We start from the raw sequence: 14,973 nt of genomic DNA on the forward strand, positions 1-14,973 counted from the left end.
GGAAAAGAATTTGATTTGAATTTTGTTATTCACAGATAAAGCATGTCTGCTGTAGCTGAAACCATGGGAGACTTGCCTGTGAGAGACGTGGGTTCAACTCCATCTAGAATTGGAAGATTAGTAGGTTTGTACCAGCTGCTATGTATTACTGTTACAGACTTTGATCTATAGCTTCTTTAGGTTCTTTCTGAAAATGTTTTTGACATTCACGCTCAGAAAATTAAGTTCAAATAACATTGCAAATCTGGATTAAATTCTGAAAGGTAAAAGATACCATGACCCATTCTTTGTTCATGTTACTTGTTATAAGAGAGGCACTGCTGCAAGATGTTACGAACTGCATATTCTTCATCTTTCCTGGGAAAAAAGAGGGCGCTTTTGCTGAATTGAGAACAAGGCCAGACCCATTAAACAAAATGGGAACCAAAAGTAGGAAGTAATTCTGACATGCTACTAGGTTGCTATTAGAATGGAATTACTGGATTCAGTCTTTTATCTGAGTGAATTTACAGAATTATGAGTTAATCTTTTCATGTTTTGAAACAATATGTTTACTTTGAAACATATTGCAAAGGGGTGGGAAGGGTCATCTTACATTTTACTGTCTTTGACAGTACCATGTTATTTGCTAGACTACTTCCTTTTTGTTGTTCAATAGATAACTAGTTTGCTGTGTCATTTTAATTACTTTTTTTTATCTGTAAGAGGTGAGAAAAAAGTAATTAATATACCAATAAATGTGAAAAAAATAATCAACTCATACAAATGCAAAACATCGAATTACTTGGGAACTTCCAATCTTCAATATTTCAAAATGAGAGACTGGATTATGTGTTGTTGAAGTACATGACACATATTGAAAGTAATCTTAATTTATGTTGGTTTGATTGAATCAGCATCTGCACGAAATGTTAAAGCTCGGCGAGCTGTGTCACAATTCAGTCGGAAGGAGCTGGAAGATAAATATCTTTGTTTACGTGATGAGAACATCTTACTTAAACAGCATGCAAATAAGCAAGAGGAAACAATTAAAAGGTATGAGCTTTATTTTTTTTAATTTTGGTTTTATTTCAGTTCAGAGTAACTATTTTGCTACTTAAGATATTAATTGTCAACAAAATTACAATTGTGCTGATTTTTTTCTCAGAATGCTCTTTAAAGTGATCTCTCAAAGCTTCATATTCCCTTCTGCCCAATGGAATCTTCATGTAGTGCATTCTACAATCTTTATTCTGTGAACTTATTTTTTCCTAATTAATGGAAATTGTACAAGGTATAGATGAAACATATGGAAGTAATGTTATTGTGCCAACGTATCAGGTCTTATAGACATGCTTGAGGATTGAAGAGGGTTTAGTCAAAAGAAGAGTTCACCTTTAGCACTGTCAAGAAGTACTGAAGAAAGACAGGATGGGCATGAATGATGGTAAAGGTCAATCAATTTAGGAGGATGAGAGATTTCTATTAGAAGAAGAAAAGTGAAGTAGATCTCATGTTTCAAAAGGAGACGTGAACTTACAAAAAAAAAGCAGATGTTCTTGTGTATTGTTTGTATTGCTTCACTATTGTTAATTTGTGTTATGACAGTTAAAGAAATAAATGTAGATGTAAAGTTTGGATGTTTTGATGATGTACTTTTCAATTAAATAAATATGGAAATTGGTTTCACTGCTGCCTTAGTATTGTTAGCTGTAGTCTGTTGGGAATGTGAGCACTAATATAAATACAAAACTGTCTCCTTCACTTTTGACTGATATCTCAGTAACATTTTTGTCGTTAGAACTGTAAAGGGTTTTTCTATACGTCTTCAACAGAGACTTTGAACAAGTAATATAGAAGCATCAATGTTTTCTCTCCATATATTGGTCTTCTTAGCAAAGTTGCTTAATCTTGTTCACAAGTGAGATGTTCACAGAGAAATTAGTATATGAATTACTACTACCTTGTCTTTATGGTCTGAGAAGAAAATCCTGGGCTGTTTTTTGGAGAGATGAGAACTGAGATGCATTCTGAAATGAGATCTATGTCATTCAGTTCTCAATGAAGAAATTACTTGACTAGGATGATATGGAACAAAAGACTTCATTTTTAACTTTTAATTCTGCTTAGCAAATGGAAAGAAGGAGAGCTGTATATTATGATCAGTGAGCTATCCAGAAATTACAATTGGAGCCTCCAGTTATACACCAATCATAGCGTAAAAAATTTTATACTGATTCATAATATCGGTACCTTTAACCTTTTATCATTTTGTTAACCTCAAAGTGCCTTTACAAATATGGTTGGCAATTCTTTCTTCAGGATAAGAGAGACCTTTGCTGAAGCCCTAGGTAGCATCGCATGTGTGATACCATTGTACACAAACTTATATAAACATCTTCCAGTTGATTTGCTAAGATTTAATGCTGTACAAGCTATCTCAGTCTAGGTTCAGCAGAACTCTGTGTTGTGTTCATGTGTGCCATTCTTGAGATAATTAACATTTAGTAAACCTAAGATATCTTCTGGTCTGAAGCTAATGAATTCCTGAAAGGGCATCTGGAGATACTGCCACTTCCTTTAATCATTGTTTTATACTATTTTATTATTTTGTACCTTTTTAATGTCTGAAAGGTTCCTTCCTGTTGATTTCAGTAGTCTCTGAGTCAAGATCAAATAGACTAGCTTAACTTCCATCTTTTTCATCAGCCTAGTATAAAATACAACATGGTGGAGCGATGGTGGAATGATTTGTTTGCTCATTCCAAATAGCATGTCCAGTGTTTCTGTTAAATGATTTACCAACAGCACTCATCTACTTAGGTAAAATTACACAGAATGTCCAGATTGGAATGTCTGAACAAATAATTTAAGGCACAAAGAGTCCAGAATTCTCAATATTGTTTTTGTATCGATCACCAGAGAGGAATCAATTCCTTAAGCTGAATTTCTCTCCCAGCATCTCTCATGCCCCAGAACCCTTTTGTATCTAGAAGCTTGTAATGAATTTGCAGTAGAAATACACTGGGGAAAAAAAAATAACAGAACAAACAAACAAACAAACAAACAAAAAACACAAACCAAAAAAACCTGTTTACAGGCAGGTAATGTTCTGCGACATCCTAAAGTTATTACAGGATTTTTGTTTCACTTTTGTTCTTTTAAATAGAAGCTCCTGTCCACAAGTATACTATTCTTTAAATAAATGAAGTGTGTCCTTATTTTCAGTTTTCTTTCTGAGCCTGCAGAAATAAATTCTCTGTAAACTAGAGACTAGTTGAAGATGTGTGACCAATTTTGTAATGTCTTGAACTTGTCTTTCTCATCAAAGCCACCTTTTCTTTCTTTATATGCCAAGTTTTTTCCATTCAGTGTTGGGTATGTTTTCTGTTTTTGTATATTACATCACCTCCACGTGCCCTCTCTCCCTTTTGTTCTAGCTTACCAGTGTTTGTCAAAACTAAAGGAAATCAAAGGTACAACTCTTGAGATGCCAAAAGCAAAATTTGTATTCTTTTAAAGACAAATAAAATCCATACCCTCTGTATCTACTTATATTCTTCAGCAAACCGTTCCTTCTCTGAAGCACAGTGGTAATATTTACTGAATTGAGTATGGTAATATCAAATATTTAGTCTTTTTTTTGAGTACTTTCTTAAATATTTCCACCTATGCTTTTTAATAGTTTAAGAACTGACATATGTATTTAAATCCTAAAATACTATAAATGATCGATCTTTGGAATGTTGCATATTACTAGCATTCTTTCAATATTTGAATGTTTTGTGGAATTGCAGCTTTTATAGTTTGGCCCACCACATCCAAAATCTGTAACTTTACTTAACAGCATGCAGAGGTTCCTATATAAGGTCATGCGTTAAAAATTACATTTAAGGAGCATATGGAGTAAATATGTGTCCTCCCTTTACTAACCTTAAATGATAAGCCTTAGGAAACTGTTATTTGTCAGTGCTATAAAGCAGATTGCTGCACAGTGGTTTCAATTATCTTCAAAGAGTTCTTCACAGGCAGTAATAGTTATATCAAAACCTGAAATTTATTATTCAGGTTCTATGCTGAAATCTTCACAGTGATTATGTTCTTTTCAACAGAATGCTTTTTATGCTGACTTTTCACATTCTTTTTCATCTTTTTTATTATTTTCCCCAGAATGGCCACCAGGTTAATACGGCTTGTTAAAGAGAAAAAAAGGAATGAGCAGGTTGGTGGCAGCCCCAAGCGGCTGGGTCGTACTGTGGAGCTGGAAGGGATGACTGAGCGTTTGCAGGGGAGAGTTCATGATCTTGAGAAACAAAATGAGATCCTCCGCAGCAAACTCGTTTCAAACAAACAGCAGCCCCATATTCAAAGCCGTAGGCCTGTTCAGTACAAATACGCTCAGTCTCATAATAGCCCTGGACTCAAAAATGCAAGTGGTGCTGCTGGCACACCGGAACACACAAAGAAAGGTAAAATTCATGTGTACTGAGCATAGTGTTTTATATACGTAACACCAATTATTGCTGAACTGAAGCAAGAGTATGTCTTTTTCTGTATATCAGTGTACATTAGTACTTGCAGACAGAAATATCACTGTTTTTTCCTTTTTCATGTATTTATAGCAATCATGATAACTTGTTTGTGTTTTAAGTCTTTATTTTGAGAATCCACAGTAGTAGGGGTGAAACAAAAGTACAAATTTGAAAATAAAGTAGTTATCAAACACGTTTCCTAATAGTTAAAATTGAGAGACATTCCTATAATATCTCTAAATGTCTTATAAAAGTATTATATGAAAATGTTTAGCATTCTCGTAACAAAGTTTTACGCCTGTAGTTTGTTTGCACATTATTTGCCTCTTAATTTCAAGGTTTGTTCTCATCTTTTTATACGTGTGCACAGCTCTGTGGACTTTGGGGGGAAAAAAAATCTACTACATGTGTGGACTTCCGAAAGCAAATACCACAGTGCAGCCATCATTGATGATGCTTTTTAATTTCAAGACTTACTGGCTATGGTTGCCTCATTCTCAGTTATTTACTTCTGATAACTATGGTTGGAAATTTCACTTCACAACTTTTCTGTTTCTATAAGAATATTTGCAGAAGGAGTTGTACTGAGAGTTGTTTTGTTTTGTTTTTAATATTAATAAAAGGTCAATTTATTGGCCCAGATTTGGAATTTCCAAGTTAGCAGAATTGGCTCCTGAACTTCCCCAGACTATGAATTCGGCTGATGGCCACTTATGTGCTTTTTTCCATCTATCCTTGCCACTGGTCTTTATTTTGGTTATCTTGATTATTCAAGAAGCCCAAACTGCAAACACTCATCATGTTTTTATAAAGTTATTGAAAAGCAATGAGCTCTACCACTGTGAATTTGAATATAAGGGAATATATAATAATAATATAGTTGACAAATTTTACACTTAATATTCTCTCTTTTTTTCCTCAAAATAAGATAGTTGAAATATGATAAATTTACTCAGGCCCAACGCTAGCAGGGAAAGATGGGTTACTTGCTTTGAGGATTGAAGAGCAAGTGTTGATTGATTATGTTGTGAGGATTTCTCTTGGCATAAGAACAGATCCAACTCAAGTGATTTCAAGTACATTTTCAATTGCTGTTCTTTGAAAATACCATCTCAGTTCTCTGTCTTTCAAACCTCCAAAGAAAAGTATTTCAAGACCTTTTTTAACATCTCTCTTTACCAGTGTATACTGTGTTGCCTGCGGTTGAAATGTTACAGCAGCTATGATTGCCGGTACTCTAATTATCTCTCTATGTGAATTTCACAAGAAAATGCTTTTTATGGCATCTATAGAGATGTTTTAAGTGTTCCTACTCTAGGCATTATATTTTTCTGCAAGATACTTTTTCATTTGACATCACAGAAATTTCTTTTCTTTCTTATTAGGAAAGAGTGTGCAGTATTTAGAAGTGAAACCACCCCAGTCTCCTCCCCGAGGATGCGGCCAGGTTATGCTCGAGGGTGCAAGAGCCAAAATAAGAAATTTGTATGATATTCATATTTTTTCATTTCTGTTATTACAACTCTTAGAAATTGTGGTTTTCTTGAGGAAAAAATTACACTCTTCTGAAGTTACCACTTCGCAAAAGAAAATGAAATTGTTCAACTTCAGTGCTAACAAAAATTCTTTTTATCATCATGACATTCTTTCCCTAAAACTTATGGAGCTACATGTCATTGATAGAATGGAATTTACTGTTGTTTGAGTTGCACTGATGTTAACATAGTCTCTGTGTTTAGCCCGAATTGAGCAGCTAGATTTTATTTTTAAAATATTTTTATATATACTAGTATGTTGTATGAAAAAATCTTTAGTAATTTTATAGAAGGGCCTAGAAGTGACTCCTTATCCTATACTAATCACTTTGAGTACTAGGAAAGCAAGAGCTGTTTAAGACTGCCAGGAATCTAGGTGTTCACAGCAGTTTTTCTCTAATTGTTTAAACTCTAATGGGGAAAAAAATAAGTGTTACAATGCCAAAAACATTCAGATAGCATTTCTTTCTGATATTTCAATTCACACAGTTGGGGGGGGAAAAAAAAAAACCATAGTTGCTCTAACTTTAGGGTGGAGCAGCCAAATGCAAGAGTGTGACCAAAAAACTATATGATACTTTTTGTGTCTACAATTGGCGTATGAGGTAAAGAAGAACTGTAGCTTATGCTTCAAAAGCTTTAGAGTACAGAAAAATATTTATTTATTTATTTATATGCTTACCTGATTTTGGAACACAGTATACTTGTTCTGGCAGGGAAACTGTGATTGATTCCCAAAGGGAGCGCATTGAGGAACTGGAGCATCTTAGAGAGTTACTTGGGACTCAGCTGAGAAAGAAAGAACAAGAAATTGAAGAATCTGCCCTACATCTTAAAGAGCAACAGGCAGCAAGCCAAAGGTACTGTGAAAAATGAAAGTCTCCATGATTAGAGTATGTGCTTTATTCATTTCTTTTTTTTTTTTTTAATGGAACTAAGTTACATAATATTTTACCAAATGACTGTGTATAGTTCTAAGCTAGGAGAAAGTTATGATAATGCTTTGTGATGATTGTTTTTTGCTTGATTTTTTTCTTTTAAACAAATGATCAAATAATTTAATACTTAACATTTTAGAGAATCAATTTCCAGCTGAGTCAGATTAAATTGAAATTGAGATCATTAAACTTTGTTCATCTGTCAGTTCTTCAACACAAGCCTGAGAAACTTCTCAATATAATTTCATAGTAATTTAATGTTCATTAATACTCTTTTGTAACAGTAAAAAAAGTAATGGCCTTGTTAGCTTAGGTTAGTGAATTGTTTGGCATAGGTTAGTGAATTTTTGATGGAATGTGCTATACCTGTATTGTGAAACGAACTCAGATAAATGTTCTTGTCTCACAGTAAAGTGTCTGAATTTAATCTCTTCTCTCACTCTTTCTTCTTCCAGTTTTATAACAATTTGTGCAGAATTGTGTAACTTTAGATATATTTGCTTTCCTCCTACTGTTCTAAATTCAACCTGCTACTTTTGTGTTAAGAATCAAATAGGGTCCAGTTCTGTTCCTTCTTCATTAGATGTCAATGAAAGTTTTACTTGGATATGAGGGAGACATATAATAACGTGATCCCCTAGGAAGGCAAAAGTAACTATATGTGAGCATTCTTTTGTGCATCAGTAATGTCACATAAACCAAACTTGATAACAGATATGTTAAGTTCTTAAGAGTTGCTTTGTCTGGCTGAAGACACTAAGAAAGCTGAAAAATGTCTATTAGCATCCAGAAGGGTGTGTCCCTCATAATTTCACTGCTAGAATAGTTAATGTAAAGCTATTAATTCCCATGTTTTTAAAGTCTTATTGTTTACACTGAGTGAATCATAGCTGTTACACTGTTCTCAACGGGTTTATGTGTAATTATAGTTACCTGTAGAAATTATCTTTAGGTTTTCATTAGCTTTCATTCTTGAAAATCCCGTGTTATTAAGAACAGGCTGCATTAGTGGTTTCACTCAAATAAACACAAGAATGACAAAAAAAAAAAGTCTAATCTTTGCATCAACACACAAGTTTTTGAATAGTGCTATGAAGAAAAACTGGAAATTCAGGTAACTGGTAAGGTCCTCTTATTTTGCTTTTATAGAATGTCTTTCAGTTTTTCTACAGTTGGCAACTTTTCCTTGTATCTTCTTAGAATACACTTGGCTGTCATCTAGTTAACTCCTCAGAGACAGTGTTAATTTGTTATAATTATTTAGAAACTGTCAGATGCTAACAGAAAGATGCTTTCTCCAGTTTTCCTGTATGTAACTTCCAAACTTTAGGAAAACATTCTTTATTCTGCTAGCTGATTATGAAATGGTTGTGATTTAAATAACTGAATGATTTTTTTATGTAGTAAAGCAGCTACAGTTGATACTCGTGGATTTATCAGCAATAAGGGATTATTTTGAGTCCTGTAAGTGAAAGAAGTCCATTAATATTTTGAAGTTATCTTTGCTCATCCAGGTTTCTTGACTACAATTTCTATATAACACAAGAATGACATAACAATACATTGCAATACTTGCAACCTACTGTAGGGAACCTGCTTTAGCAAGGGCATTGGTCTTTATGATTCCCAGAGGTCTCTTCCAATCCCTACAATTCTGTATGATTGTGTGAATTTAGCTGTTACACAACATACACCTTGAGTTGATTATTGTAACACATCTGCAGCCAGTATTTATTTCAGTATTTCATTAGTGACTCTTTGGACTTTGTTTCAGAAAAATGAATTCTGGCTTAATTCTAAATCAAGGAACTTGAGTTAGAACACTAACTCTAACTTGTGGATTGTTAGACTAAACATTTTCTTAAGTACAGACTTCAACTGCATTTAGCATTTAGTTTCCAAATTAAAAGTGACCAGAAACCATTATGATCTCATGATTTGTTGTCTGTGATATACAGTGTGTTAGTTAAAACTTTCAGTCTCAATAATCACAGTTTACCAGCAGTGAGCTTCAGTACTTTAGATTCTCGTGCTAATTTCCACAAATCATTTTCAGAACCTGAAATGCATTAGTAAAACAGGTATTTGGCATTTACATGTGTTTGTGTTTTTTAGGTTTTTGACTACTTTTGCTGCTTCTTCTGTAAAAATAAGAAAGCTTTGTCAGGTTTTTTATTCCTTTGACTTTTTTTTTTTTTTTGGCTACAAGGTTGTTCTGGAGTTGCACTTGCTACACTTTAGGATTTCTAGGCAGGAGTATCATATTTGATGTATGCTGACTTCAGTGTCTGAATTATAACATTGCAATCCTAGGCTAAAATGTGGGACATGTTAGCCTCATTGTATTTATATTGTTTTGAGAGACTGCAGCATGTATATGGCACTTCTAAATTGTATCAGTTATCAAAACAGCTTTAATTTGTGTTTCCATATTTTCTCATACTGAACCTATTTTCCTAAAGATCATGATGTTTTTTCATTTGGGATTAGCTCTATTAGCTAGACAAACAAATACAGACTTTTATATTGGCATTTAAATAATCTCAGTAACGTATGTATGCTTACAGCTCTTGATACCATTGTTTTTGTTTTCTACAAATATGCTTTCAGTAAATATAAGGTGTTTCTAAAAGGTAATTGTTTTTTCTCTCTTTATCTTTCACTTCCTTTAAGGGACAAGAGGTAAGGGAAAGAACAATAATGTATGTCAGTGTATGAGCTTGTTACTTCCCAAGTGTTGTAAAACAAAAGGATACTGCATATTGGTGTTCTATTCTTTACTTCTCTTCTTGGGAGTCCTGTCTTGCTCTTTGGTGTAGTTGTGGTTAAACACTATTAGCCTAGAAGCCTTTTGCTTACTTTGCCAGATGGAGTGTATGTGAGCCTGAAAAGTATATCTGTGGTATTCTTTATGTTTGTTTTTCTTGTTCTGAATGTGATTAGGAGAATGTTTGAGATTTGCTAGTCCCATTTGAAAGAACTGTCAGGACTCTCTAAGAGCAATCTTGGTTTTGTATCAATGTCCTGCTCATATGGAAGTAAAGACTAGATGCAAGAGATGTGGTTTAATTAGACCTCGATTTTATTAGCTTAGCCATCTGGGAATTACTGGCATAAATTTGTACAGTGCTGGTCAAGATTCTTTAATTAATCATTTCCTTCTGTTGAAGGTTGCTATTGGACCCCTATTTCCACACAGCTGGTCCCCAGTCTATTGTTGGGATCCTACTCTATTGTTTTAATCCAAAGGATATGAGGCCTGGAAAAGATTGTCTTCATTGTTCTGCAAATATCAACCCCAAACTTAAGACCTAGTATTTTAAAGTTACTTTCTCGTAACTGCATTTCAATTTCAGTCTTTTAATCTAGTTTTTAAATGAAGTTTAGAGTGGAAAGACAAAGTTTATATTCCTTATTTCTGTGCTTGTGGCAGAAAGTATGTTAGAGCTAAATCAGCATGCTCATTAATCAAGGGTATTGCTACAAAAGGGCACCAGTTTGTTTTCATTTTCTGACTTCATCTGCAGATATGTCTTTGTGTCTCCTGGATCTGCAGCAGAACTTTTGTCTTTTAGGGCAGTAGAGAAAATATTGAATGAGTGATCATGGTGCAGCTTTATTCTTGTAGGTTATTTTTTAAATTTTGAGGAAAATATTACCTGTATTAGAGAAAGGTAACATTGTCTTTTAAATCCTTATTTATCTCCTATTTTAAACCACTCTAGAAAATGTGGGAAGATGTTATGGGAGCAAATTAAGTCAGCTACCTGGGAGGGACTTAGCCATGTGGATAATCAGTTCGTCTTCTGTTCTGTTTTGTGACTTAATTTATGGAAAACCAAAATAATCTTCCTCAATTAACTTCCTTAACTAACTAAATCTGGAATGATTTTGTTCTTAAACAGCGTGCTCCTTGTCATGTAGCTTCCTGCGATAAATATTATTACAATTCTAAGAATGGAACTGATCCCAATAAAAAGTAATTTTTCTCTTCTGAGTTTAAATAAGTTACTGATAATATCAGTACCCAAAACCTATTTAAATCAAGTAGTGCTTCATTCATTGTTGAAAAAATAGTTAATGTTGATTGTCAGGAGCCATGGGGTTTACATCTGTACATCATAAATTTCTCTATCATCTGCTCCTTTTTTTACTTAAAAGAGGAAAAAAAAAAAAAAAAGCCCTCAGCTTAAAAAAAAGAAGGGGGAAAAAAGGAAAAGAAAAAGCCTTTGAAGGCATCGGAGCCTTTTGTTTGATGTGTGGAACAAGATTAATAAAAATGTGCCACTACATTAGCTTTTAAATAGCTAGCATGAGACAATACTGCTGTCTATACTCACCATAACTTTAATTTATGTAGATAACATGTTTTAGGCACATGATTGTCTTAGTATTGTGTTAGTGTTTCTTGGGGATTTCTGAGTATGTTTATCTCCTGTGTAAGGACAATTAACTTGGCAATGCCAAAACACAATAAACTTTGATATTTTAAAGCAAAAGAGGAAAGTATTTTGCATTCTCAGCTGGTTTACAGATGTATAAATTTTTTGTCTGTTTTCTTGCTCCCATGTGGCATTATGACAATTCCTCCAATATACCTAAAACAAATAAATATTGGACGAGAAAGTACCTTTCAAATGATCAAGATTTGTTCTGATTTTCTATTTGTAAAAATAAGAATTGATTTTTCTTCCTGTACTTGAAGAAACTGCAAAAGAGTCTGCTTTCACTGTTTGAAGTAAAGGATAACTTTAGAAATAAGTATTTATTTAAATTGAATGTAATTTTAAAGTTTTATTATTAAGTGGATTCTCAAGTTAATCTTAGAATTGCGATGATATAGAACATCTATGTGGATATTAAATGATTCTCATATAGTTAAAGTCACCTGCAACGTGTTTAGAGTGCTGTTCTTTAGGTGTTAGCAGTGTGAATTGCTAAGTCAGTTTTCTTAACAGTATTTCATAGGTGTAAACTGTAAGAGAAAATTCCATAAAATGGTAACAAATGCTTTGAAGGGTGGGAAAGAATTGATTGGAAAACAATCTCTAGGTTATGGATTGTTTTCTTTTTCTGTAATACGTAGTGTATGATAAAATCAACATCTCTGTATATTGATTGCTCCTATGATATCCTGAATTACTTAAATTCTTTAACATAAATCATAGAAGACAAAGTTAAGTTGGCTCCCACATGCTAGATCTTCTCTCAAATGTATTTTAGAAAGTTGATTTCCACGATATCAACTTAACAAGACAAAAATAATGGGACGTCATTTTGTCATCTTCAAGCTCATGATGTGTTTCTTTTTAATACAATTTTGAAGGTCGAACATTCGGGACAATATGGAAATGATTAAGGTCCGTAGACAGCTGTTTGAGAAAAGCAATGCTCTTTCAACTATGGAAAGAAAATTTCTCCAGCTTCAAGAGGTAATTATGATTTGAACAGTGACATTGCATTACTCTCATATGATCATGGTTTAATGGAAGATAAGTATACACATTTCTCGATTCCAAGTTATTGCTGAATACACAAAATTTATGAAAACATCATCAGAAAATGCAAGATCCTAGTGATATGATATTTTTCTGCTTCTTCATAAATGTATTAACAGAATTGTGTATGCTTGCAGGGAGTACATTTTTGATGTATGCACATTTCAATTGGTAAAGCTGAATAATATGTTTGCCTTTAATCAGCCAAAAAGTTGTGAAACTGTGGGATGTTAAGAGCCTAAAATTGTTTTCCATGTAGTGATATTTAAGTTCAGGTTGCTACCGAACATTTTTGTAGTTTTGTTGTTAAAGAATTTTAATGTAACCAGTTGAATGAAGGAAATTTAGTAATCTTCATACAAGAACAAAGGACTCTGAAACTATCTGGCTTAAATATTTGATTATCATAGAATCAGAATTGCTCAGGTTGGAAAAGACCTTCAAAATCATCAAGTCCAACCACAACCTAACCATATTACCCTAACTTTAACACTGCTGAATTATGTCCCTGAGCACCACCATCCATGTAACTAATTGCAGACTGAACATTTGGGATTTTATGATTTGTAATGTGGAATATGCTAATCAATGCAACTAAAATTTAAATGCTATAAAGAGTTAATTCTCTGGGACAATCAATACAACTGTTTCTTTTGTGCAGTATTTCTAGGAGGTATATATTCATTTTCTGTAAAGGATTTATTTCATATTGAAGTATGTTTCCCTAAGGAATGCAATTTTAGACTAGAAACATTAAACTAAAATTATCATCCCAGTTGTTACCATGACTGGAATCATGGGATATTTTCAGGGAGAACTAAATAGAAAACAGCTTTGGCGTCATCAAAGTGAAATGCTGACAGCACTGTCAGGTACAGAAGAATACCCAAGAAAATAATGCATCGAGGGGGAGGAGTAGGGAAGTTAGAGTTTATGAAGGAAGTTAATGCAGAACCATGAGTAGAGGCACAGATGCAGAAGAATGAAGTTGAAGCAAGGAGATTTTACTGGAGGATGTTTTCAAAGGTTTTAATGAGAAGTTTCAAAAAAATAAGTAGATCGAGAACTGCTAACTGAGGGAGATTCAGAATCAGCTGGAAGTTGAAATCAAGACCTTGACTGCTGGATTTGTTTTCAACAGTTTTGGAAATTAAGGGAAGCGATGAGAGTGAAGTGGTCTGGGAAAGGCAGTATTTTTTTGTTTGCTTGTTTTTTTCTTCCTGTACATGTAGTGAGTTGAGTTATTGAAATGGTAAAGATAAAAATATGAAAAAATTGAATGAGATATGGGAAAGACAAGTTCACCTAGACACTTGGAAACATAGTGATTTCAAGGACCAAAAAAAAAAAAAAGGAGAGAAGTGAGAAAAGCTGTAGAAGACTGATTTTTAAGCTGCCATTTTTTAAAGTTATTGAAAGACAGTTCACAGATATAGGACAGAGCAGGAGAAGCACTAAAGAAGGACTATTAAAAATTGATGAGTGATATGCTTTATCTCTCTCTGGAATATGACAGTCTGCTACTATTGTTTGTTCTCCTTCTGATTGTTCTTATGTAGAAATGAGATGTGAGAGGCCAAAGATATGGTCATTGATTGGGTTTTCTGTGGTCTTGTTTCTTTCTAGCTATTTGTATTTCATATGAAGCTAAACAATTTGCATTGGATTTGCATTCAACTTCTTCATTTAATTACTTTCTAGGAATATTTTAAGGAAAACATGAAGGTTACAGTTTTTTGTATATAACCATTGAACATTATCTATTCCTATACATGTATTTGTCATATAGTCATTTTATTAAACAGGAGATTGGCTTTTAGGCTTTTTTTCCCCAAGTCATAATTCGAATGTGTTTTACATGAAAATATTTTATGAGGTATTATTAAAGCATTATGAAATGCAGACATTGTAACATTAACTAATATTCTGGAAGTAGAGTTTCTATCAGTATCCTTCATTTAATATAAAAATTGGTTAAATGTGCCCTAATATTAACAAATAGACTAAACTAAAATGTAAAAGACATCACAAGTCCTTTATTAAATTACTGCTAGTGAAGAAATACAGCCTAGTATATTGGGATTATGAAACACTTATGTATCTACAGCTAAGGGTTAACAGATCTGTGGCAAGTTCTGTGATTAACATAACTGTGGTCAGCATTCATTTTTGCTTGCTACTGCAGTGTTTTTGGTCAGCATGTCTAACCACTGTAACCACAGCAAAATCTTTTAATTGTTTAACAGATGTATATCTTGGTTCTTTTCATTATGACTAAACAGGGGGGTTAACGTTCATGAAAGCAACAAGAATGCTACCTTCTCTTGGCCATGCGTAATTGAATTTTTTTCCAGTTTCTTGGTTCAAGAGTGTCTCCTATTGACCATGTTGAGAATGCTGCCATGAGAGAACACTGATAGAATATGCAGTATTGTAACACTGAGTGATTTTCTTTGACTCCACCTCCCCATGATTTTCTTCTTTTTTTTTC

General features: G+C 33.5%; 1 protein-coding gene across 6 annotated transcripts in view; it reads left to right on the forward strand.

The window, feature by feature from the left end:
• Positions 1 to 14,973, forward strand: part of RPGRIP1L (RPGRIP1 like) — a 94,379-nt gene that overhangs the window by 4,269 nt on the left and 75,137 nt on the right. For all 6 annotated transcript variants that reach the window (XR_014886050.1, XR_014886051.1, XR_014886053.1 and 3 more), the window contains exons 2-7: positions 36 to 124; positions 897 to 1,035; positions 4,150 to 4,448; positions 5,897 to 5,996; positions 6,763 to 6,906; positions 12,311 to 12,416. Coding sequence is in view for 2 of the 6 variants with exons in the window: in XM_085234649.1 (XP_085090775.1) it covers positions 43 to 124; positions 897 to 1,035; positions 4,150 to 4,448; positions 5,897 to 5,996; positions 6,763 to 6,906; positions 12,311 to 12,416 (870 nt within the window). In the remaining 4 variants the exon portion in view is untranslated. The remainder of the gene's footprint in view (positions 1 to 35; positions 125 to 896; positions 1,036 to 4,149; positions 4,449 to 5,896; positions 5,997 to 6,762; positions 6,907 to 12,310; positions 12,417 to 14,973) is intronic.

Source organism: Meleagris gallopavo, chromosome 13 (assembly GCF_905368555.1).
Source record: "Meleagris gallopavo chromosome 13, MGAL_WU_HG_1.1, whole genome shotgun sequence".
In the NCBI taxonomy this organism is placed as follows: domain Eukaryota; kingdom Metazoa; phylum Chordata; class Aves; order Galliformes; family Phasianidae; genus Meleagris; species Meleagris gallopavo.